This window comes from Muscardinus avellanarius, assembly GCF_963383645.1.
Source record: "Muscardinus avellanarius genome assembly, chromosome: X".
Lineage (NCBI taxonomy): Eukaryota > Metazoa > Chordata > Mammalia > Rodentia > Gliridae > Muscardinus > Muscardinus avellanarius.
The window spans coordinates 96,615,442-96,641,976 of record NC_137792.1 but is presented as its reverse complement, the minus strand read 5'-3'; the positions used below and the strand labels follow the sequence as shown (position 1 = coordinate 96,641,976).

The following is a 26,535-nucleotide window of genomic DNA, read 5'->3' as shown; positions in this document are numbered from 1 at the left end:
TGCTACTACTACTACAATGACCAGTACAATGACCACTACTACTACTACTTACAAAGTTTCAAGCACTTTTCTGGGCATTTTTTATAGTTAGATATAGAATATCCCCTAAAAAGTCTATATTCAGAGTTGATATAATTAAGTCATATGGGTTGCAATGGATATATTGGGTGGTAACCTAAGCAGGTGGGGTGTCACTGGAAGAGATAGGTCCCTAGAAGTGTGGTCAGGACTTGTGCTTGTGTCTTTGAATCTCCTTGTTTGCTCTCTGGCTTCTAGAATCTATGATATAAGAGCAGAGCCTTTGCCCTCTCTGTCTCTTTGCTTCCCTCTGCCATGTCTTGAGCTCCACAGACCCAGCTTTACATGAACTAAAACTCTGAAATATCCAAACACTGAGAGCAAATAAATCTTACTTTCTTTAAGTTGTATGGTCAGTTGTTTTGGATCACAGCAGTGAGGATGTTGACTGGAACAATTTTACATATATCAATTCATTGAGTCCTAACAGTTACCCTGTGAGTTTGGTATGTTAAATAACTTGCCCAAACTTTGAACTAATGGAACCACTAATCCTATCAATGAGCTCACCAAGATTATCCTTGACATATTTTGAAATTACAAAACCTAAAGAAAAATACATGAAAAGAAAATATACTGACCTATAATCTGTAAACATCCATCAGGATGGAATTCCCCAATATCACCAGTACAAAACCACCTTTGTCCATTTTCATCCACAGAATAATCCTCTGCTGTTTTCTCTTCATTTTTAAAATATCCCATGGAGATATTCTGCCCACCAATTACAATTTCACCTCTGGGGTTTGGTTTGTCATGAACTGTATAACCTCCTGGAAATCATAAAAGCAAATCAATTATTGTCTGAAACAAAATTTATCTTCATTAACTAGTTCATAACTTGGAACTAATGGAACCACTAATCCTATCAATGAGCTCACAAAGTTATAAACTTCGTTTTTTATACTGGAAATTGAACCCAAGGACATTCCACCTCTGAGCTACACCTGCAATCCTATTTTATTTTGAAACAGGGTCTCACTAAATTGCTGAGGCTGGTCGCAAACTGGGAATCTTCCTGTCTTGGCCTACCAAATACTAGGATTACAGGTGTATACTACCATGCCCAGCCCTTTGTTAATTCTTAAAACTCCTTTCTTAATATTTTTCTGAGAACCAAATCTTATATCATTTAATGGGAAAATATTAATTTACATTTAATCATTTTTACATAAAGATAGTGGGTGACTATGATTTCAGGAGCACCAAGGAAGGTTCAACAATAATCAGCATCAAATCCATTTAACCCAAATGTTCCCATGATATAAAATTTCACACTTAAAATATCACTAGAAGCCAGGTGTGGTGGTGCACGCTTGTAATCCCAGTACTTGAGAGGCTGAGACATGAGGATCACAGGTTCAAAGCCAGCCTTGACAACTTAGTGAGGCCCTGCACAACTTAGTGAGACCCTGTTTCTTTTTTCTTTTCTTTTCCTTCCTTTCTTTCAATTTATTTATTTATTTATTTATTTATTTATTTATTTTTGCGGTACCAGGGATGAAACCCAGGGGCATTGTACCTCTGAGCTACACCACCAGCCCTATTTTTAGTCTTTTTATTTTGGAAACAGGGTCTCACTGAGTTGCGAAGAGCCTCACTAGGTAGCTGAGGCTGGCCGCAAACTGTGATCCTCTGGTCTCTGCCTCCCAAATGCTGGAATTACAAGCATGCATCACCATGCCAGGCAAGACCCTGTTTCTAAATAAGAAATAAAAATGGACTAAAGGTTTACCTTGGAGGTAGAACGCCTCTGGGTTCAATCTCCAGTGTCACAAAAATCATTAAATCCTAAGATTCATGGAGTTCTATTAATATGAAATCAACCCCAATGTGATCAACACTGAAAGCTATTGTAAGTAAATTACTAATATGCTGATATCGATGCATTTCTAATTTTTTTCTAAGGAAGTTTTAAATAAAAAAGAATAGGTAAGTAAAAACCTAAGAAAGTCAATATCATTAATGAGAGGGAAAGGGAGAGTTGTGAGAAAAAGAAGGCAACTTTTATTAGTTTTTCCTATGGCCAGTCATGACTTTAAAAATTAAGACTGAAATAATTGACTACTAAAATGTGTATCACTACTTACTTTATTAGTATTAGTATATATGGCATATTCACATATATATATATACATAGTCTATGGTAGTAGTTCCATTAATGAACCTTAGTCTTCAACCTCCCTCTTCCTTAGTTCACCTCCCTGGATCCCCTGAAGTTTTGCCTCTATTATCTGGAGCCCCTCTTGTATCCCAATTACTCCCTATTCTACACATATTAGAGAAAACACATGACCCTTCTCTTTCTGTAATTGGCTAATCTCAGTTAACACAATGTTCTCCAGGTCCTTCTATCTTCTAGACCTTGTTTTAAAATAAAGAAATAAAAATGTTTGGTATAGCTAGGAGGTAAAAATGCCCATGGGTAATCCCAGAAAACAGCTGGGAGGGGTGTAGGGAGGGGAAGAAATAGAAGGCAAAAAAAAATCTAAGATGTTGGTATATGTGTATCTGTGTATTTATAAACAGTCACTCTGTACCCTGAAAATCTGGGGGTTCTTTACTAGCCCCAACATCCTCACCAGCAAAGGTGAGCATCAAAGTATCCTTACTTTCTCCAAACTCAGAAAAATAGAACCCACTAAGACTTTTTTTTTACTTTCCTATCAATTATTCCTAAACTGAGAACCAGCCAGTTTAGAATCTAGAGATTTTCTGTTCCTTGTGAGATCCTAAAAGTATTACTAAGGGTATTAAAAGTACAGCAAAAAGGCGACCACAACCTAAAATTTTAAAGAAATGAAAATCTTGAGGTACATAGTGATTTTCAGTGACTCTAAAAACAGTAGAGCTTATGAAATTCTTACCTTCCTGCCAGTCTTTTAGCTTAATTTCACAGCAAATAAGAGGAGCTCCAACTCTGCCGGTAGTATAATCAGAAACTGGGAGAAAAATGACAAATGTTATTAGCATGCTATAGTTCAGATATGCACATTGAGATACCAGAAATGTTGGACTTGAATCTAGTGTCTGAAAGATTTTGACAAAAGAGGCTATAGTCAGAGAAATGCCAAGTATGATCCTTTTTCAGTATTTCAACCCCATTTCAACAGTATACTTTGCTTTTCAGGGTTCTATTTTAGACAATTAAATCTATAAATCTGTTAGAAAAAAACGATTGGGTCTACCATTATCTGTGGAGGATTCTGATAAGACAAATTGATGAGAATTCCTGCTCACTGGCTTTGTAATTTGGAGAAGTACTTAACCTAAGTCTCCATTTTCTCATCTGTTAAATGGATATAGTGACAGAACCCACTTTATATAGGATATGCTGTGAGGATCAAATGAGACAGTATGTGCTTAACACTTATTGGAACAAACTAATTGTTCAATAAATGTTAGCCATCGTTAAATGTTATGATCATGATTATATTCCTATCCCTTTGTATTCTGTAATTATTTTTAGTCATAATCTCATATTAATAGATAGCTTTCTTATGTGCCTAAAACTAGATTAAATAGTGTGAAAAAACACTAAAAGGATAAGGAGACCCTATCCTCAGTGACCTTACAAATGAGCTACCTGAGAAGAAAAATGCATATGAAACAATTTTGAGAGCATTTAAATACTAAACTTCATGTACTACTAGTGAACACAATAATAACTTTGGGATCAGAAAGGTCAAATGTAAACTGAAGTAGTTGGGAAAGACCTTATTAAAGAGTTGGTCATTAACAGATGGCCATTGCCAGGTAACAAAAAGTGAGCCCCAAATTTCCTGTATAAGAAAGAAAGAACTGGCTTGACTGAAGGGAAAGCCAGGTGTGTATATATGTGGAAAACAATAATGCGTAGGCACAATAGTACCAGATTAAAGATATCCTGAAAACTAGGTAAAGGTGTATGTAGAGATTTGATAATCCATCTATCAAAAAGTGGCTGGGGCAGATGTAACTAATAAAAGACTCGTAGATGGATTTGACATGATAGAACAAGGGCAGACACAGCTGCTCAAAGGTTGTCAACCTTTGAGATAGTGAGAACATTTGAAACTTTGATAGTGAGGCTCTTTGAAAAAAAACTATGCCACAGTGTTTCACAACCTGGGGTAATCTTGGCCTGCAGAAGAAATGTGGCAATATCTGAAGATACAATTCATTGTTAGATGGGGTATGCAAGTTTCTACTTGTATCTGGCTCTAGCCATCTCTTAATGCACAAGAGAGCCCTCAACAATAAGGAACTGTTTGGTTTAAAATATGAATAGTGTCAATGTTGAGAAACCCTGCCTTCAGGTGTTGAAAATAACAGAAGAAAAACTATGACAGGAATGTTAATTTGAGAGGGGCATAAAAGCGATACTTTATTCCATGAGTGCAGTTCTCCAAAAGAGTGATTGTTTAAAGAAAGAAGATTAAGGAACCAGCATAACAACATTTTGAGGACTAAAAATGTGGCATAAATGGTTATAAGGCTAAAGGAGACACATGGTACTCTTAAACAAACATTCATAAAACTAAACTGGGTAGATTTACATTAAATCTGATATTACTTATAAGGCATTACAAAGAAATCATCATTTCCAAAGACAATATAAATGGATATTGTTGCTAGTGGCTAATGCTGAATGATTTGCCACATCAACAATGATTACCTTCAGTAACTGTCCCAGCCCCACATGATTCTGTCAGTCCATAACCTTGGCCAATGGGGCAGCAGAAGCAGACATTCATGAATCGGTGTGTCTGAGGAGACAGTGGGGCCCCACCTGACAGCATCATCCGGACATTTCCACCCAGCAGAGCCTTCACCTTTTTAAAGAGTAACCTTGATAAAAATGGAAGGTAAATGACATTACTACATGTATGCATATTACTTTACTTACTCTTGGTGACACACTAATTTACAATCTGTGGGAAAGATTTGTCAAGTATGGGTGAACATATAACTTTCAGAATCATGGTGGTAATGAACAGTTAAAGCAACAGCCAGAAAAACTCTCAACCACTCCCCTAAAAATATGTGCATTATTGCAAAACTCCTCTCAAATATGGTTAAGTGTAAGAAAAAGATATCAAAGGAAAAACATTTAAAGTTATCTTTGGAACAGTCATCTATCTTATCTCCCTTCTAATGAAAAATGCTTTATCATCTCTACCCCAGTACCACATCTAAAATAAACATTACTAATACACTATTTTATGAATGTCATCAATCAGAACCTACACACGAGAAATTGAAACCAAAATTAAAATAATTTTAAAAATAAAAAGAAACCTTCATGCAAATGTATAATAGTTTCACCTTAAAAAAAGAAAAAAATATCCTCTGGTAAGAAAGAAAACAAAAAGAAATATTGAACTGTTATCTTTTAGTCATCAAAAGCTTGGTATCAGACAAATGAAACTGTTTTGTGAGATTATCATCGTTAATATTGGATAAATTGCTATAAAACTGGATGTCAACCACTAAGCCAAGCATGGGAAGGAGGGATGGGGAGGGAACGGGGTGGGGATCGGGTAGGGGCTAACTGGGTGATGTGTGCATGTATGTCTACAAAAGTATTTTTTATACCATTATGATGTATGAATACATTGCCCCAATAATAAAATAAATAAATAAATAAATAAATAAATAAATAAAAAATCTTGAAGATCGGGGTTTTTTTTTAGTTAGAACTGATCCTTTTTAAACTCAAGTGTCATCACTTTTTGGCCTTTTGGCTAAGATCAATTTCATAAATTCAAGTGTCTTGATTTAAACATCTATTCTAGTTTCTGCTCATGAGACCCAGTTTTATAATTAAATCTTAAAATATTTCCTGGATTATTAAAATTTGTTTACATTTCTAAGTTCAAAGTGCAGGGTCTTCTACTTGCTCATCGTGTAAGTAATGAGATTTGGAATAAAAGAGAAATTAAGCTTTATGATCATACTATTTATATTCAAAATAAATTAACTTGTCATTTACTTGTCTTTCAGATTAAAACAAACAAACAATGTATGGACACAGTGGTATGTGTCATAGGCCCAGCTACTCAAAAGGCTGATGCAGAAGGATAATTTGAGCTTTGGTGTTTGAGGCAGCGTGAGCAACACAGTGAGACTCTAACTTAAAAATAACAACAACAACAACAACAACAACAACAACAACAACAACAACATAAAGCTTGAATAACAAGGTCTGTGAAATACTTACAGGTTGCAAAGAGGTGCATCATATCCCTTTTTGATTTGTTCCAATTTGTAATCATACCCTATCTTGAACAGAGTTTTCTGAATGTAATTCATTTCTTGAACTTTGCTCATAACGTTTTTATAAATTCTATCCATAATTTCCTAAAACATAAAGAAAGAATTTAATAATTTGAAAAGAATTATACCAATACTGAGGCAGTCTATAACTGAAGATATCTTATTTATAATATCTTAGGTAGAAGTTTCTAGAATAATGTCATATTTATTTATTACAGAATTAATTTCACTAACTTTACTGGTTCCCTTCTTCAAAAAGATTAAAGGTAATAGATATCAAAATAATACACTTTACCATATACATGTATATAATTACTTGTCAATCAAAAATAAAATAAAAGTTTATTTTGAAAAAGACTAAGCACAGGAAAAGATGTTTCTTCAGTTATGTGCACTAAGATCACCTAAAATTTTAGGAAATATTAGAGTAGAAAATTCATTAAACTTTCACAGAAAGAGAATTTTCATGCTTACAATCCCAGTATTTGGAAGGCTAAGACAGATGGATTATAGATTTGTGCCAGCCTCAGCAACTCAACAAGGCCCTCCACAACTTAGTGAGACCATGTTTCAAAATAAATAATAAAATAGGGCTGGGGATATAGCTCAGAGGTAGAATGGCCTTGCATTCAATCTCCAGTACCACAAAAGATTTCTTCTACTTTCAAATAAATTTACTTATTCTCAGACAGCATCAAAACACCCAACTATACTGAATCTAATTCTGATACTTATCTCTTTATTACTATGTCCTGTGACCTTCTTATTGGCATGGCAGAGAGTGCTACAATTTCTTAAAAATCCTATGTCCCTGCAATATAGGCATTTCTATTACATTTATTTATTTATTTATTTATTGGTGGTGCTGGGTTCCTGGAAGCCCTTCTACCTCCGGGCTACACTCTCAGACCTATTTTTTATACTTTTTTATTTGGAAACAGGGTCTCCTAAGCCAGCGCACGCGGCTGGCTTCGAACCTGTGCGATTCTCCTGTCTCTGCCTCCCAAGCGCGGGGATTACAAGCGTGCGCCACCATGCCCGGCTTTCTATTACATTTAAATGGTTGCAAAATACAACAAAAATAAGATTCTTGTTCATGGCTATATAGGAGATAGGTAGGACAGGATTTAGGATAGAATGACTCCCAGGCTAATATATACAACACAGAAAACAGCCTGATCACTAAATGATGCTTTCTTGACATTTCCTAGAACAAATTAACCAGAATCATTGCATAAAGCTCACCTGTTTATTAATATATGGTTCTAAATACTTCAAGTATCAATCATCAGTTTAAATTAAGTTATGCTACAATGAACAACTTTCCAGATGGTTCTTTCAATATGAAAATAAAGCCACTCACAAATGAGGTCAGCAGAACCATCTTTTTAAAAGGCTCCAACGGCAATTAGTACGGACGAATGACTGTTTTCTCCATTTCCACCAAAGGAATCATGATTGTATAACTAAAATATTTTCCAAGATCTATGACTGAGAAACCCCACTTTAATGTCCTATCACTTCCTTCTTAAAAGAATATGAGATCCTAAATCACACACACACAAAAGCAAGTGCACAGGAGTAAGAAAGACACGTGAGAACCACTTCCACTGCTTTTTCCAACACTAGATACTAATCACGGGTGTGGAAAGGCCTCAGTGAGTAACAAGACATAATTGTGACAAGTTGGCACATAGCTCATCACTTAGCTCATCAAATCATGTTTTATCTAAAACCAATGTTACACGATGTTCAACAGAGTCACTGTTTATAAGTAGTAATTTATTTTAAATCCTTACATTATGAATATTAGTAGAAATTCATCTTTTATTCTTATCCAGGAATAAAACAAACCCAGAAAATACAATCAAAACCATTCTCAAGAAAGAGATTCTTTCTTTTAAAAACTGTTTTTAGAGAAGTGGGAATATTAAGAAAATCAAAAAAGTTTGGTGAAAACTGACAATTGAATCACACACAGAGGACCATTTACTATCTCCAGACTTGAAGAAGTAATAGGAGAGTATCACTGGAACCTGGATAAAGACTGTAGTCGTGGAAAATACCTGGTTATAGCTAACTGAAAAGAGTTGAGCTCTTTCTAACTGTCCGGTAGGTGCTTGCCAAAGACCAAACTCTCAGCCCAGCAGGGAAGGAATAGAGGTAATGAATATGCAGGCATATCTCTTTCTTTCCACCCTCTGAATTTTCAGGAGCACTTCCAATTGGCTGACCAATCAGAAATTACAAGGCAAGGAAGCTCTGGAAGTTCATCTATAGAAGGTAGTCTTCCAAGACACGTAGTAGTGCAGGGAAGAACAGATGATAGACAATTAGAGGATAAACAGCCTATCTGCTGGCACCTGCTTATCCATCAGGCTAAAATGAAACCTACCTTGATACTTTGGTCCTACTCCCTCCCTTTGTTATCTTTACTAGAAGGTCCTGTACTTTGAGTAATAAAGCCAGTATATTACATTGTTTTTCAAAACAATATGGTCCAAAATAAACAGTCATAGTGGTTAAGAAGGCTTTGATATCAGAGTAGTCAAGTTCAAGCTAGCTTTGATTCTACCACCTATAAGGTATATGATTTCAGGCAGGTTTCCATTTTATAAGAAAAGATGGGAGCCAGGCATGGTGATGCATGCTTGTAATCTCAGCATTTGGGAAGCTGAGACAGGAGGATGACAGTTTGTGGAGAGCCTCATCTTCTACTTAGAGGCCCTTTGCAATTCAGTGAGACCCTGCTTCAAAATAAAGAATAAGAAATAAGTCTGAGGTGTGGCTCAAAGGCAGAATGTCCCTGGGTTCCATCCCGAGTACTGAAAATAAAAGAAAAAAAAGTAAAGAAAAGAAAGAAAAGATGGAGAAAAAAGGGACCATTTAATAGAGTCTTAGGGGGGGATTAACCCTAACATAATAAGTGTTACTTTTGAATTCCCTAACAACATTTTATAAAATTTCTGGTTACAAGGCTCACCTTTCAATTTGAAAACTTGTTGAATTCTACAGCTCTTCTAAATAAAAAGTTAAAACCTTCTCTGACCCATTTGAATTCTTTGATTATTTAGTAATTTTGTAATTAGAAGCTAAAAATAGTAATAAAAGTATTTTTCATACACAATGCTTAGAAAAACAAGGACTGAGCTGGGTGTGGGACACATGCCTATAATCCCAATACTTGGAAGGATAAAGAGGAGGACTTCAGGTTTGTGCAGCTAGCTTCAGCAATTTAGAGAGGCCTTCAGCCACTGAGTGAGACCCTGTTTCAACATTTAAAGAATAAAATAGAACTGGAGGTATAGCTCAGAGGTAGAATGTCCCTGGGTTTAATACACAGTACCACAAATACAAAAAAACTTGGGCTGCATGTCTTGCTATCTAATCTCAGATTTCCCATGTGCAAAAATAATTCTGTAAAATATATAGGTATAAAATTTAAAGTCTGATCTTGGCTGGGCATGGTGGCGCACGCTTGTAATCCCCATGCTTGGGAGGCAGAGACAGGAGGATCACGCAGGTTCAAAGCCAGCCTCAGCTGGCTTAAGAGACCCTGTTTCCAAATCAAAAAAGTATAAAAAATAGGTCTGGGAGAGGAACCCCAGTACCACCAAAAAATAAATAAATAAATAAAGTCTGATCTTAATATAAGCAGTAATGATATAGTCTCTTTGGGTTTACCAACATGTAAGTGCTAGAACATATCTGATTATATGAATTTGAAACATTAATGTTTTGAAATGCAGCATTTCTAGGCTATAAAATTCAAGATTTGTTTTTTTTTCAAGGCAGTATTACACATAAGAATTTTGAACAAGCAGAATAAATTTTTTATTTTGAGAGCTCTCTCAAAATGATAGAGCTTAGATGAGAGAATGATAGAACAGCAGCCATCTTAGCTTTCCTAATTCACCATAGGAAGATCAGGAGGTTTGCATCCTAGACTCAGTTCTATCCGTAACCAGCTCCAGAACTTTGGAAATGCTACCTCAGCTTTCTAGGCTGCGGTTTCCTCATTGCTTTTTTTTTCCAATTAAGAGATTAAAAAATGATCTTTAGAGTATACCCTGCCTTAAGATATTATGACCAATTTTGACAAAAGATAATTGGAAGATGGTCATTTTCATTGCCTACTTTCACGGATCAGCAAACATAAGTAGGTTTATATTTCAGAAACTTGCTGTTTCATCTTTGACAATACATCTAAAAATTTAAGGGATGCATTAACCACGATTTCAACAAAGTAATTTTAAAATGTATGCATAAGCTGGGCATGGTGGCGTATGCTTGTAATCCCCGCGCTTTGGGAGGCTGAGACAGGAGGATCGCACGGGTTCAAAGCCAGCCTCAGCTACTTAGTGAGGCTCTGAGCAACTTAGTGAGACCCTGTTTCCAAATAAAATATATAAAATAGGGCTGGGAGTATAGCCTAGAGGTAGAAAGCCTCTGGATTCCACCCCCAGTACCACAAAAAATAAATAAATAAATAAATAAATAAATAAATAAATAAATAAAAAATAAATAAAAGGTAAAGAGAAAGCAAGAAATTATATGTGACCTTCTTCTGTTTATATCCATATGCTATACTCACCGGAACAGCAGCCATAAGTGTAGGCTTCAGTACAGAACAGTCTCCTTTGCTTCCCTTTTTTATTTTGCTGGACTACATTAAAAGAAAACAAAGTAAAAACAATTAGGGAAATGAAGCTTAGCAAAAAATGTCCCAACTCAAGTTTTTTAAATTTAATTAATTTATTTATTTTTTCCTTTTAACAATTTTTATTGAACATAAATAGTATACATTTAAACTATATTTGGTGCCCTCTCCCCCCTGCCCCCATTTTCCCTTCCTCCCTCCCACCAATGGTTGTCCAGGTTAACCATGTCATATTCATAATTTTACACATATTCAGATGTAGACCCTCATTAAGATCAGCCTTCCTCCTCTCTTATCTTTCCATTCAAACTTTGCTGATATTTCCCCTCCATTATCTGGAGTCCCACTGGTATCCTCAACAAAGAAAGAAGCTATACATGGAATTTGATCTCCCATTGCTCTGTGACTTATATGTTACAACTCTCAAAACCTCCAAATTCAAAATATAAATACTCTAGTGATTTATTCTATAGATTATGGCTGCTAGTACTTCTTAGTCTTCCTTAGTGGAAAAACTTGGACAAGGATGACAAGAGAATGGAATAACTTGGTGAATCAAAGATTATTATTAACAACATATCATCAGCTGGGGCAGTGGTACACACCTATAATCCCAGTACTTGGGAGACTGAGACAGGAGGATTACATGTTCACAGCCAGTCTCAGCTTAGTGAGGCCCTCCATAATTTAGTGAGACCCTGTTTCAAAATAAAGAATAAAAATAGGGTTGGGGTTTAGCTTGGAGGTAGAATACTGTCCCCAGTATTGCCCAAAACATCCATAAATAAATAAATAAATAAATAAATACATAAATAAATAAATGCAAGCTAGGGGTATAGCTCAGAGGTAGAATGTCTCTGTTCAAATCTCTAGTGCTGCAAAAATATGCATATATATGTATCATATGTGTGTATAAATATATCATCAAATATAGCACAGGCTACTTTTTTAAATGTACATTTTTGTACAGGCTACCTTTTATTTGCAAAAAAAAGCTTGATTAAAGCAAATCTTATACTAAAACAAAATTAATTTTAACCTCATTGGGGATGTGTACATAAGCACATTAATGTATACCCTCACTCACTTCTTTCTACACATAAATACTATTTGGGATTCCAAATGTCAGATCAGTAGGTAGAAAAATTGATAATGTTCACTGAAAAAGGGAGATAAAATATAATCATCTGTAATGCAACTTATTAGTCTATAAGTTTCGATGTATCATGTGTTAGTGTTGATATAGGGAAGGAGGAAACTAGCTTTTAAGCATCTCACCATTCCTGCACAATTATAATACACCAATTAAATTTTTTATTGAACATAAATAGTATACATTTAAACTATATTTGGTGCCCTCTCCCCCCCGCCCCCGTTTTCCCTTCCCCCTCCCACCAATGGTTGTCTAGTTTAATTATTAAAAATTTTAAAAAGTTATGTGATCCACAATAACAACCAACTTTTCTCTTACTTTTCTAAAGTGTTTTTCTCTTGTTTATTACAGATAAATGAGATCAAATAACTCCTATGTCTTATGTGCATGCATGTGTGTACACACTTGTGAACAGAAACTTATATAGACACACATATACCATGAAGTGGAGCTGCTCTGTACAAAGAAAATGTACTCTCAAGTCTTTCAAATAGGAACTGTCCTCCATGTGTTACTGACCAGTTTATACTATAGAAAGATGTTCCAAGCTATCAAGAGCCACAAAAAGCCCTTCCTTGTTTTGTGTTCTTTCTTATTCTTAGTAATAAAGGTTGAATAGCCCTTATTCACGTCAATACTCAAACAGTTTTGAATTATGGAGCATCCTCAATTCCAGATTTTCAGGTTAGGGATGCCCAACCTGTAATATCAGTTCTGTTGTCTTATGATCACAGTAACTCTGACTATGACAACATCGTTCTCATCTACCTTCAAATGTGGTACCTCTGGTCTTCTGTGTTTTTCTGATTTCCTATGTGAGGATGATTTCTTTCTTTTCTTTCTTTCTTTCTTTCTTTCTTTCTTTCTTTCTTTCTTTCTTTCTTTCTTTTTTTTGGTGGTAATGGGGTTCCTGGAAGCCCTTCTACCTCCGGGCTACACTCCCAGACCTATTTTTACATTTTTTTATTTTGGAAACAGGGTCTCCTAAGCCAGCGCGCGCGGCTGGCTTAGAACCTGTGCGATCCTCCCGTCTGCCTCCCAAGCGCGGGGATTACAAGCGTGCGCCACCACGCTTGGCTGTAAGGATGATTTCTGAGTTTTAGATTCCTAATATGATTCAGAGTCATTTTTATTTCATTTACAAATTAGGTATGAATTTTATTTAACAAGCTTCCTATGTACTAGAGCTTGGATAATAGACAACAAAATTTAAGTCAGACAACAATAGACTCCAACTGTCCCTCTTTACCCACAATGAGACTATTGTTCTTGGAAAGGCAGTGAGAAGGGGAAGGTTTGGGTCCCCAGCTTCTGAACTTTCTCAAAAGGTGAAAAGATATACTCAAAGCTTATAAAGATTTTCACATTTTGTTAGCATTTCTGAGCATAAGAAAAACACACTTAAAATCATGTCTCAAAACATAATAAAAATATAACCATTACAATTCTAATTTTTTTCATGATTTGAGCCCCAGTCTTATCCAGAGGTTTACATCAATTTTATTAAATCAACTCTATTAATTAGTTTATTTGATAGTTTATTTATCCTATTACTATCTTAGCAGATTCTAAATGTAAACTTTGGGCTAAGTTGTATAGTAAAATTAAATGTAGCAAATTGCCACCTTATAATAAGGTTGTGTTCTCTGAAGTACAAAGTTGGTAGCTGCTTGGAACAGATCCTTTTCTCATTAAAAGAAACACTGTGAAGGAATACTCGAATTTCATTGTGGAATGGTAATGATTAAGAAGGGAATCAGAGAAATTCTGCAATGCTAAAAACATTGTTTTTTCTTTATCTAGATGGTGATTATGAGATATCCACAAGTGTGTATTAAAATTAATAAAGGAGTACACTTAAGATTTCTCTGCCTTGAATTATACATCAAAAGCAAAAACACAACTGGGCATGGCGGTGTATACCTGTAATCCCTGTACTTAGAAGGCTGAGACAGGAGGGTCACAGGTTTATAGCCAGGCTCAGCAACTTGGTGAGACTCTGTTTCCAATTAAAAAATAAAACAGTGCTGAAAGTGTAGCTCAGAGCTGGAGTGAACCTGGGTTCAATCCCCAGTTCTACTGAGAAAAATAGTCAAAAAGCAAACACAAAACGGTGGTTGGGAGTTTCAAATAAATAAAAATATATACTTAATTTTTTGTGTTACTACCAAACAATCTACGAACCTCTCCCTAAACTGATAGCTCTATAAAAAATAAAAAAGGTACTACTATTTCTAACTATGAGCAAAAAGGATGTGTCTTCTTACAAACGGCATGCTCCATCAGACTCCCAAACAAAAGGTGCTATTGGGGGCCTGAGAAATAGCTGCTGGGCCTGTAGCAATGAGAATGGGGAGCCGCATGGGAATCAAGCTATGCCTACCTATTCTCCTTTTATCTTTCAGCACCCTGAGCCCCACAGATCCCTTTGTAGCTCTTTATTCCCCTATACCTATCTTGATTAGGCTTTCCTGTAGCAACTATTCAAGCAAATAATTATTGCAGAACTGTGGAAAATAGGCATTAGATGTGTAATTTTGAATGTATTTAAAATGCATTAGTTTTCCTATCCATTGTTGGGTTTTCTGCTATGACTAACAAAGAGAGAACCTTGACTCAGTGTAATAAGTTGAGGGTTGCCCTTGGTAATGCTACAGTGCTGTCCAATAAGAACTTTCAAAAAGGATGAAAATGTTGTGCATCTGTGTGGTCCAATATGATAGCCATTGGTTATATAGCTCCTGAGAACTTGAAATGTAGCTAATAAAAAGAGAAATCTAAATTTTTTGAACTGGGGATTGTACCAAGGGGTATTCTACCTTTGAGTAACACCCTCAGCCCATTTTTGATTCTTTATTCTGACACAAAGTCTTGTGTCAAGTTGATGATCTCACTAAATTACTGGGGCAGACCTGAAATCTGTGACCTTCTTTTCTCAACATCCCAAGTACTGGGATTACAGGCCTGCACCACCACACCAGGTTGAGAAAACAAATTTTAAAAAATTAATAATTTCCATTTATAGATGCAGGTAATAAGTACTGAATTAGATAGCACAGAACCAGAGAAAATGTAAAGGAATATTGGACCAAAACCCCCCATCTGCTCCAAAATGATCCATCAATGGTCCTAGGTAATGTCAAAGAGGCTCAGTATATTTATATTTTCTATTAGCCCTCCAGGGTAAAAATCTAATACAGTAAAACAAAATGAAAGTGATTACTTACTTCAAAATAATTTAAAATTATGTAGCTGAAACAATGATAACAGATACCCAGGGCTATTTATCGCAACTACCTGTTGCTCATGAAAGATATTTTTAAAGTCACAGAGAAAATTTTCACTGAATTAAACCATCTCACATTTTAGTTTTTCCTTTTATTTTGCTTTTTTGGTACTGGGGATTGAACCTGGGGGCATTCTACCTCCAAGCTACACTCCCAGCCCTATTTTTTATTTTGAAACAGGGTCTCACTAAGTTTTAGTGGGCTCACTAAGTAGCCCAGGGTAGCACAGAACCTATGATCCTCCTTTCTCAGCCTCCCAAATACTGGAATTACAAGCATGTGCCGCCACACCTGGCATATTTAGTAATGTGCCAAAGAATCTAATTTCATATGATCATGCCCAAGTACTGAAAAGTTTGTCACCTGATCCGATAGGGTAAGTGGAGAAGAATATCCAATCCTACAGCCATAGGTAAAGCAAGATATCTCTGCTGTCAATTCTAGCACATGAGCCAAAGGTAAATAGCCAATATATGTGTCCTTTGGTCTAAAACAAAAGAAGATAAACATTTTAAGTATTCTTGAAAATACATTGTAAATCAGAAACATCGATGACTTTATTATTTTAATATAGATTGAGTTTAGAGAATACTGAACATAAGCTCTGTATATCTAGGAATAAAGCTGGGTGATTCTCTCTTACCCTAGTCCAGGTATTCTTTCACATTGTCCTGTCATCCCAGCTATCAGATTGCTATGATGCATCATCACTCCCTTTGGTCGGCCAGTAGAACCACTGGTGTACATGACAATGGCCATGTCTGAAGGAGATGGTCTATTTGGAGAAATGCCTGCTAAATTAATAAAAAAGCACCACATTTTCTTAAGTTTGAAAACAAAATCACCAGGCAATAATATTTTTATTCTGTATAATGATAAACAATTGAAAGAAAATACTACATATGGATAATCAAATTAATGGTTATCACAATCTGATTAGCCATGATGAAAACTTCAAGCTCAATTTGGCCCATTTTCTGGGTGTTTAGCTTAATAACCTTATCTACTCATGCCTCTTCCCAGTGTTGTATATTGAGCAGTGTTATGAAACGATTCCTAGAGCTTTGGAGAATCAGGATGCAGTATTGTATCTAAGCTCCTCAGACCTCAGGTTTCTTTCCTCTAAAATAACTTTGATGAGTGAGATTGTAGTTTTTAACCACTGGTAGGCATCAGAATTACCTCCAGAGTTTAAACAAAATACTATTTCCAAATCCCGTTTCTGCAATTTGCATTCAATGTGTCTGGGATAGAATAAAAAGCTCTATAACTGACTCACACATACTGCCTATTGAAAATGACTGTACTAGATCTTTAAGGTGACTTCAACTCTAAAATTCTAAGGTACTAGGTTTTAAACAGCACACTGGAGCTTCTGCTTTCAAGATAGTATATCATGTTAACTCAGTGACCTCCTTTCCTTTCTGTCCTAGAATATAACAAAGTAGATACGAATAGTAGATATGCTATCAGAATTAAATAACAGTTTAAGAAGAGTATCAGAATAAAAAAAACTATTTACAAAAGTTAATCACATTCTATACATCAGTTAAAATAAGAATTCTAAAATCCAAGATGCACCACTGAAACAATGAAAGATGTAGTTAAACTGCTAAATCTAATGCTTCTTAACGGATCTCTCATTGTTCATATACCAAATAGTGACTGTGTATCTCCTCGAATGATGAACTAAATCTGTAGCAATAGATATGTCAAGTTCTTCAGTAAGTACACAAAATGACACCATATGCTCATTTTAATAAACGTGCGAAAAGTATCATAATAATAATTGTTTACTTCGGTAAAATACCACAAAAATATATGTCTCCTATATATCCTAGAGATGAGCAGGACTTAGTAAGATATAAGGACTGTCATATTATTTCTCAAACCCAATTTTGAGGACTGATATCCCTTGAGATTCTGTACCAACACCCATAAGTGAATGAGCAGAACTGGCAACAGATCCCTACCAAGCAGGACTTCCCAGTCAATTAAGCCTTGATCTTCAAGGGTAAACCTGATATTGAGAGGCAAGTTTCCATTGGCCTCTTGTTTTTCTGCACATATTACAGAGGCACTAACTTTGCCCCAGACCATCTTTGCAAAGATGTTTGCACAGAGATGGCCTCTCTTTCCAGAACAAAGCACAGATGTGCTTACTGTCCAGTATAATAAAGATAATAAAATATCTGAGTTACCTAATCTCCAAGTTCCTCTTCTATGACACAAATACTGATATGATACTCTGGCTACTGTTACCATTGTGAGTAAAATATTGTCCTTTATATCTGAACTAATTTGAAGAATTATAATATTATCCTTTATATCTGAAGAAATTTGGCAGGCTCGTTTTATTCATTTGCAAATAGGATAAAAATCCAAGACAGATTCTGCCAGTCTCACCACAAGGTAGAAAGTTATAATCTATACCTGTTATTGTAAATACATGTATATTCTCTAATGGTAAAATATTCAGAGGCTGAGGAGAGGTTCAACCAACATTTTCTCCTGCCAAAATGAATCTTTTCCTCATCTAGTACAGCACTGTGACCTTCATATTCAATGCAAGAAGAAAACTATTCTGATAGAATATAACTTTCCTCAATTCTCTGTCCTGATGAACAACTTTGCTACTAGGTACATTCACTTGTTTCAAATGCATACCAACTACTCCATCAGTGGTAGAATAAATCAAAGCACTCATTCTTTTACCTAAGCTGGGCATGGTGACACATGCTTTTAATCCCAGCACTTGAAAGGCTGAGACTGGAGGATCACAGATTCAAAGATAACCTCAGAAATTTAGTGAGGCTCTCAGCAACCTAGTGAGAACTTGTTTTAAAATAAAAAATAAAAATTGTTCTGAAGATGTAGCTTGGAAGTAGAATGCCCCTGGGTTCAATCCTCATTACTGGGAAAAAAATTACATAATGGAAATTTTCTTTTAGAAATCCAAATTAGAAGGCTATTATTCCTTCCTTCCTTCCTTCCTTCCTTTCTTTCTTGTGTTGGGATTAAACCCAGTAGCATTCTGCCTCTGAGCTACATCCCCATCTCTTTTTACTTTTAATTTTGAAGCAAGGTTTTGCTAAGTTGCTGAAGCTGACCTTGAACCTCTAATTCTCCTGTCTGGGATTAACAGGCATGCACTACCATGCCCAGTTTATTGTTTTGTTTTTTTTTTAAATTTTGGCAGAAACTGCTATACACTTTGAACCATTTATTACAACCCATCTATTTCATCAAATTTAAACAATGTTTAACTTCTTAAAGAGAAAGAGACAGAAGAATATTAATTATATATGGTTTTCACAGTTTTTAAATATTTTTAATCAATGAACATTAGTGTTTTCACTCATGTCACTTCTTTTCCTAACCTTCTGAAATAACAAAACTCGAATATATGAGTAAATTTATTTTAACTGCTTTACTTACAGTTTTCTGGCTTGGATCCCAACTCTTCTACTGATTGCATGCTATGAATCTCAAATCCTTCAGGATACTCTGCTTTATTGATAGTCTTATTATCCACATAAATGATATGTTTAACACAATTGATATCTAATAGGGCTGTCTGTTGAGCAGAAACAAAATCAGTTAATAAATTTGGGCCCCCAATAAAAATTCAATTATTGAACATATCCTGGTCCTATCAGTGAATCTTAATGAATTAAAAGAAAATTTCAAGCTGGGCATGGTGATGCATGCTTGTAATCCTAGTACTTGGGAGGTTGAGGCAGAAGGATCATAGGTCCATGGCCAGCCTCAGCTATTCGGTTAGGACCTCCATAACTTGGTGAGACCCTGTTTTCAAATAAAGAATTAAAAACAAGGGCTGGGAAAGTAGCTTGGAGATAGAATGCCTGTGGGTTCAGTCCCTAGTGCCACAAAAAAAAAAAAGGAAAGAAAAGAAAATTTCACTGATAGGAATACCTATATGAGCGGGGTGCAGTGGCACATGCCTGTAATCCCAGTACTTGGGATGCTTCATTGGCAATTTAGTGAGACTCTGTTTCAAAATAAAAAGGGGCTAGGAAGCTATATCCAGAGGATCAAGGTTTGCAGACAGCCTCAGCTACTTAGCAAGGCCCTTCTCAACTCAGAGAGACCTTGTTCAAACATAAAAATCAGCGAGACTCTGATTCAAAAAATAAAGAATAAAAAATAGAGCTGGGGGTGTAGCTTGAAGGTAGAATGCCCCTCAGATCCATTCCCAGTACTAAAAAAAAAATAAAGGAAATACAGAAAATACATTAAAATTAAACAACTTGCCGGGCGTGGTGGCGCACACTTGTAATCCCCGCGCTTGGGAGGCGGAGACAGGAGGATCGCACGGGTTCGAAACCAGTCGCGCGCGCTGGCTTAGGAGACCCTGTTTCCAAATAAAAAAAAATGTAAAAATAGGTCTGGGAGTGTAGCCCGGAGGTAGAAGGGCTTCCAGGAACCCCAGTACCACCAAAAAAAAAAAAAAAAAAAAATTAAACAACTTACTCCTTAAAAACGAAACAAAGAAGAAATTAGGAAAGGAATTTAAAAATATATTGAAACAAAATGGAGACACAACATGCCAAAACCTATAGGATCTAACAAAAGTAATACAAGGAAGGAAGATTATAGTAATCAATGTCTACATGAGAAAAGTTGAAAGAAGGCTGAGACAGGAGGATTGCGGTTCATGGACAGTCTCAGCTACTTAGTGAGGCCCTCTGCAACTTAGTGAGACCCTGTTTCAAAATAAAGAATAAAAAATAGGGCTGGGGGTGTAGCTCGGAGGTTCCTTCCCAAATACCTCAAAAAAAAGTAGAAAGATCTTAAAAAACAATAATCAGTTGATACATCTCAAAGAACTAAAAAACGAGAACATACCAAATCCTAAATTAATACAAGGAAAGCAATAATAAAAATAAGAGCAGAAATAAATTAAATAGAAACTAAAAAATTACAAATGAACAATGAAACAAAAAGTTGGTTATAGCCGGACGTAGTGGCACACGCTTGTAATCCCCGCGCTTGGGAGGCTGAGACAGGAGGATTGCACAGGTTCAAAGCCAGCCTCAGCTGGCATAAGAGACCCTGTTTCCAAATAAAATATAAAATAGGTCTGGGAGTGTAGCCCAGAGGTAGAAGGCCCCTGGGTTCCATCCCCAGTATCACCAAAAAAAAAAAAAAGTTGGTTACCCAAAATAAATAAAATCCTTATATGGACTAAGAAAGCAAGAAGATACAAACAAAATCAGAGACCAGAAGGGAAGCGCTACATACAAATGACACACAAAAAATACAAAGCATAATTAGAGATTAATATGGACAGCTATATATGCCAACAAATTCGATAAGCTAGAATAAATGAACAAATTCCTGGACACACACAAGTTACCAAGAGTAGATTAAGAATAAATAGAATTCCTGAACATGTAACAATACAACAACATGTAATGAGATTGAATAAGTAATAAAATTCTCAAGTCCTAGAAAAAAGCCCAGGGGAGCCGGGCGTGGTGGCGCATGCTTGTAATCCCAGCATTTGGGAGGCTGAGACCGGAGGATCGCGGTTCGCGGACAGCCCCAGCTACTTAGTGAAGCCCTCTGCAACTCAGTGAGACCCGGTTTCAAAATAAAGAATAAAAAAATTGGGCAGGGGGTGTAGCTCGGAGGTCGAATGCCTCTGGGTTCCATCCCCAGACCCGCAAAAAAAAAAAAAAAAGAAAAGAAAAAAGCCCAGGGGCAGATGACTTCACTGATGAGTTCTAACAAACATTTAAAGAAATAATATCAATTATTCTTAAATTATTCCAAAAATCAAAGGGGAAAGAACTCTTCTAAACACATTTCATAAAACTGGCATAACTCTTATACCAAAATCAGACAGGATACAACAAAAAAAGGAAACTGCAGACCAATATCTCTGATGAACATAGATGTAAAAACTCTCAACAAAATACAAGGAAACCAAATCTATTTGCACATTAAAAAGACTATTTACTAAGATGAACTGAGTTAAAAATAGTTCAATATATGTAAGTCAATAAATAAGATATATCATGTCAACAGAATAAAGGACAAAATCCATATGACCATCTTTATAAATGCAAAAAATGCATTCGACAAATTCAACACTGTTTCATAATTAAAATGCTGAATGAATTAAGGTATTCAAGGAATGTACTTTAATATAATAAAGGACTTTTATAATGAGCCAACAGGTAACATTATCATGAATGGCAAGATTCTGAAAGCTTTGTTTCTAAGATCTGGAACAAGACAAAAATGCCCAGCTTCACTCTTTTTATTCATTATGGTTCTGGAAATCCTAGCCAGAGCAATTAGGCAGGATAAAGAAATAAAGGGAATCTAAATTGAAAAATAAGTCAAAATGTCTGTCTGAAGATGATATGATCTTATATATCAATATATACAAATATGTTGTATATTATATAACAAACAAACTCCAACAAAAAATCCTTAGAAATAATAAATGAAATTAGCAACATTGCAGAAAACAAAATCAACACAAAAACTGGCAGAATTTCTTTCTCTTTTTTTGTTGCGGTTCTGGGAATGGAACCCAGGGGCATTCTATCTCCGAGCTATACGCCCAACCTTACTTTTTGTTCTTTATTTTGAAATAGGGTCTCACTGAGTTGCAAAGGACCTCACTAAGTATCAGAGGCTGTCCATGAACTGTGATCCTCCTGTCTCAGCCTCCCAAATGCTGAGATTACAAACGTGCACCACCACACCCGGCTAAAAATTGGCAGAATTTCTATATGCCAAGGTGAATTATCTAAAAAAAATCAAGAATTCAATCTCATTTGAATAGCTATGAAAAAGCAAAATGCATTGAGAAAAATTTAACCAAAGATGTGAACAATCTCCACAATGCAAGTTTTAAAGCACTGATGAAAGAAATTGAGGATGACACCAATAAAAGGTAAGACAAGTATATGGAAAATGCTCAAAATCTCTAATCATCAGAGATATGTAAATTAAAACCATTATGCTATATCAGAATGACATCAGAAAAACTAAAGATACATGTTGTTGAGGATATGGAGGAAAGGAAACCCTTGTTCTCTGTTGGTGGGAATGTAAATTAGTACAATCTCACTAACTGCTGGGTATATATCCAAAGGAAATTAAATCAGTATCTCAAAGAGACATCAGCACTCCCATGTTCATTGTAGCATTATTTATAATAGCCAAGAAATTAAAACAACCTAAGTGTCCATCAATGGTTGAATGGATAAAGAAAATATGATACAGCCAAAAGTACAGTGGTGCACTTCTGTATTAACAAAGACTCAAGATGCTGAGATGAGAGAATCACAAGTTTGAGGCCAGAATGAGCAACTTAGCATGACCTCTCAAAACAATAAAAAGGGCTGAGGGATAGCTTAGTAATAATAGTGCTCCTAGCTTTGATCTCCAATACTATAAAAAAGAAAATATAGTACATATACACAATGAAATGTTATTCTCCTATAAATATAATGAAATTCTTTTATGTGCAACAATATGGTTAAACATGGAAGATATTATGCTAAGTAAAATAGGTCAGGCACAGCAAAAGAAAAAGGTTGCATGATCTTACTCATATGCAGAATCCAAAAAAGTTGATCTCATAAGAGTTGAGAGTAAAATGGTGATTACGAGAGGCTAAGTGGAGTAGGAGGGAGGGAAGGATCAAAAAAGGTTGATCAATGGACGTTGTTACAGTTGGACAAGAGATAGAAAGTCTGGTATGCCACTGCACAGTAAAATGACTATATATAATTATCACGTACTCTATATTTCAAAAAGCTAAAAGAAAGTATACTGAAAGTTTTCACCATAAAGAAATGATGTTTGAGGAGATAGATACATTTAACCTGAGTTAAATATTATATATGTGTGTACTGAAACATCACAAGGGATCACATATATATATATATATATATATATATATATATATATATATAATTTTTATGTATTTATGTCTTAGATTAAAAATAAATTTAAGTTAAATAATCTTATATTTACCTTCAGTTTGCTTTCCAGAAGTTCAACACTAGTAATCAGATAGGAAGCCTCAGATTCATTTAATCCATGAACTACTGCTTCGCTGCCAAGTGTGGCATATAAAGTCACAACTATATAATAAAAAACGCAACAATAAATATTTGTTAGAAAGATATTAGTCATCAGTCTTTAATAATAGGTACACTAACACACCAAGATATTTCATACTTTTATTTTATTCCAGAGATTCCCCTGTTTCTTCAAAATTGTCTTTATAATTTCCCAGGTATCTGACTTTTTTTGTTTGCTAGGGATGGAACCTAGGGCCTCATGCATATTAAGCAAGTGTTCTACTGCTGAGCTACATCCCAATCCACTCTAACTTTTTAAATCTGAAATACTGAAAGGGCCATCACTGGTCAAAATCAATCAACTCAGATGCTCAAGACCATCAGGTCCTGGCTGGACTTTTACTTCAAGTCAAAGTCAGCCCAAAAGGGCTCCCTTGTGACACATATATCCATTGGTCATGGCCTCAAAGAATAAATCAATATTATTTAAAAGTTTGAGGATTTCATGTCAGAAAATCATTCACAAGTAATATTCAGATTCCTTCCAGGAAGCTTTTTTCAATGGATCTAATTTCCAATTCTGATTGATCACTTTCATACCTTACCTGGAAGGGCCAAGAAAATCTACTCCTTAGGAAATACTAAAGATAACATAAACTGAAACCAAGATCAGCTGCAGTCAGAGGATGTCTGCTAAACTTAAAACTTTCATGGAAATTCAGAACTTTGTTGGTAGGCAGAAACAGTAATAGTTAAGAACAGCAAATTTTCACTATTGATTAATGAATTTGGGCAAAGTGTACATAATGGATCATTTCCATGTTACCTGTTTTTTGTTTGAAATGCAATATTTGATTTGTTCACTAAACCTGCTATGTTCTACTTCATTCAACAAAATAACTGAGTGATTAATGTGTGACAGGCATTTCTCTGGACTCAATTTTTTTTTTTTTTGGTGGTACTGGGGTTCCTGGAAGCCCTTCTACCTCCGGGCTACACTCCTAGACCTATTTTTACATTTTCATTTTTGGAAACAGGGTCTCCTAAGCCAGCGCGCGCGGCTGGCTTCGAACCTGCACGATCCTCCTGTCTCCGCCTCCTAAGCGCGGGGATTACAAGCGTGCGCCACCACGCCCGGCTCTGGACTCAATTTTTTAAAAAATATTTCTTACACAATGGGAAGAAATGCTTACAAATCAGAAATATAGCCAATTTTACTTTGTACCTATCCTCTCTAATGTCAGCTCAAGCTGTCATGTGCTTATTTCACATACAAAATGTGGTAAGTAAATAAAAGCCCCCCAAATGAAGCAATAAACTACAATTATCCTAAGTAATGTTTTTTGTTGTTGTTGTTGTTGTTTTCACTATTTTGTGTAACACCTCTAAAGCCCATACGCTTCAAACACAAAAATTTTATAGGTACAATTCATTTCCAAAAAAAGTAAAGTTCTTAATTATGCCCATTAAATTGCCAATCCCCATATTAGCTCTTAGAAGTAATCACTGACAGGAGTCATTGTATATCTTTTAGCCACAATATTACATACTGTTTTATAGATATAATTCATATAGAAATTGGCTAAAGGACATCTATTTTGTTTCAGGGTCTTTGTTTTGTGGTGCTGGGGATCAAACTCAGGACTTTGAGCATATTAGGCAAGTACTTTAAATGTTCACATTTAAACAAACCCCTCTCTCTCCCTTTTACAAAACACAAGATACTTACGAGGAAAGTTGTACTTAAAGCAGGTCTGTGCTGCAATCATCCACTCAGCTCTGGTCTCACAGAAAATGGCAATCGTGCTCTTTGGTTTTAGTCCCAGTGCGGTGAGTCCACTACCAAAGTTATTCACTCTGCGGTTCACTTCGATATAGTTCATCCATTTGTAATTTCCAAGAATTAACTGTTAAAATGAGACATTTTCAAATATTAGTATGTTTACTCAAATAAGCAATTAAGATGCTATTAAAAGTGCAGAACTCTAAAGATGCCCTTAGGCGAATATACAGAAGCCAGGAACACCTTCTTAGAGTTAGTCACATAGCACTCCAATAGAATGCCAGTATATTAAAAATGCGCTCAATTTATGATAAAGCAAAATGTACATTAAAGAATGGGAAGCACAAAAATGCTTTACCTTCTTGAAAACTTTTCCATTTGGTTGCATTTCATTTTCTTCACTTAGGATTTCCCTGGTCCCAAGGCTGTCCTTCTTCCCAAACTTGGATACAGCATGATCAAATAATTTATCCAGAGTGTCTGCCCCAGGGATGTCTATGACAGCTAGTGAGTCGAAGTGCGTGACAGAGCGATATGGACTTCCAGGTTTGTCTGAAGTGGGCTTAGCTTTTATTCTCTTTGCCATAGCGTTTTTCTTCTTGGCGTTGGTAAGAAAATACCATGGAATAAATATAAGGGCACTGTATATTGTTATTAACAAGTGGACAGGCAGCAAAATAATGGTGAGCACATTTAGTTTAAGTTTCATAGTGGAAAGGCTTCTAAAATGACGTTTATGTCTTGTTATTCTTTGGCTTCTGAGAGCCTTAAAGAAGGCAACAATGGAAGCAGCAGTGAAAGAAGCAGTAGCGCCAAGGCAGTTCAGGTTTAGTGATATAGATAAAAGTTAGTAATCTTTGGAAGCCGACAATAAAGGACACCTGTAGGTGAAGACAATAAACCAGGCAGAGAGCAGGGGAAAAAAACAAAATGAGAGGATTAGCAGGTTGATAGCATCACTTATTTAAATCATCAGCTCTTTATTAGTTCATATAATTGATTTAATACAGAAAGCTGAAATAACTGGTCTGAAAGACATTTTTCATTTGCAATCATTATTGATATACATGTTATCTGGTGCACCAACTTCTGAATCTAATTTTTTCTGGGTTTTTAGGTGAACTGAACATCATTCTGCAAGTCAAGTGGGTTACACTAATTCTCACATGAATGCATGACCATATTTAAGTGTGGCCAAACTTTGGGAGGTCAGGGGATGCCAATAATTAGGCTTCTCATATATA

The 26,535-nt window shown here is 35.6% G+C and overlaps 1 protein-coding gene across 1 annotated transcript in view; it reads right to left on the bottom strand.

Annotated features, from left to right (window-relative positions):
* Positions 1 to 26,015, bottom strand: part of ACSL4 (acyl-CoA synthetase long chain family member 4) — a gene marked incomplete at its 3' end in the record, with an annotated part of 42,701 nt that extends 16,686 nt beyond the window's left edge. Inside the window, exons 1-11 of the mRNA XM_080719280.1 lie at positions 25,650 to 26,015; positions 25,238 to 25,415; positions 23,459 to 23,568; positions 18,875 to 19,013; positions 16,080 to 16,230; positions 15,800 to 15,923; positions 10,931 to 11,002; positions 6,281 to 6,420; positions 4,736 to 4,908; positions 2,946 to 3,020; positions 660 to 851 (exon numbers count right to left, since the gene is read on the bottom strand). Of these exons, the coding sequence (XP_080575406.1) occupies positions 660 to 851; positions 2,946 to 3,020; positions 4,736 to 4,908; positions 6,281 to 6,420; positions 10,931 to 11,002; positions 15,800 to 15,923; positions 16,080 to 16,230; positions 18,875 to 19,013; positions 23,459 to 23,568; positions 25,238 to 25,415; positions 25,650 to 26,000 (1,705 nt within the window). The 5' untranslated portion in view covers positions 26,001 to 26,015. The remainder of the gene's footprint in view (positions 1 to 659; positions 852 to 2,945; positions 3,021 to 4,735; positions 4,909 to 6,280; positions 6,421 to 10,930; positions 11,003 to 15,799; positions 15,924 to 16,079; positions 16,231 to 18,874; positions 19,014 to 23,458; positions 23,569 to 25,237; positions 25,416 to 25,649) is intronic.
* Between the last annotated feature and the right edge of the window lie 520 nt (positions 26,016 to 26,535).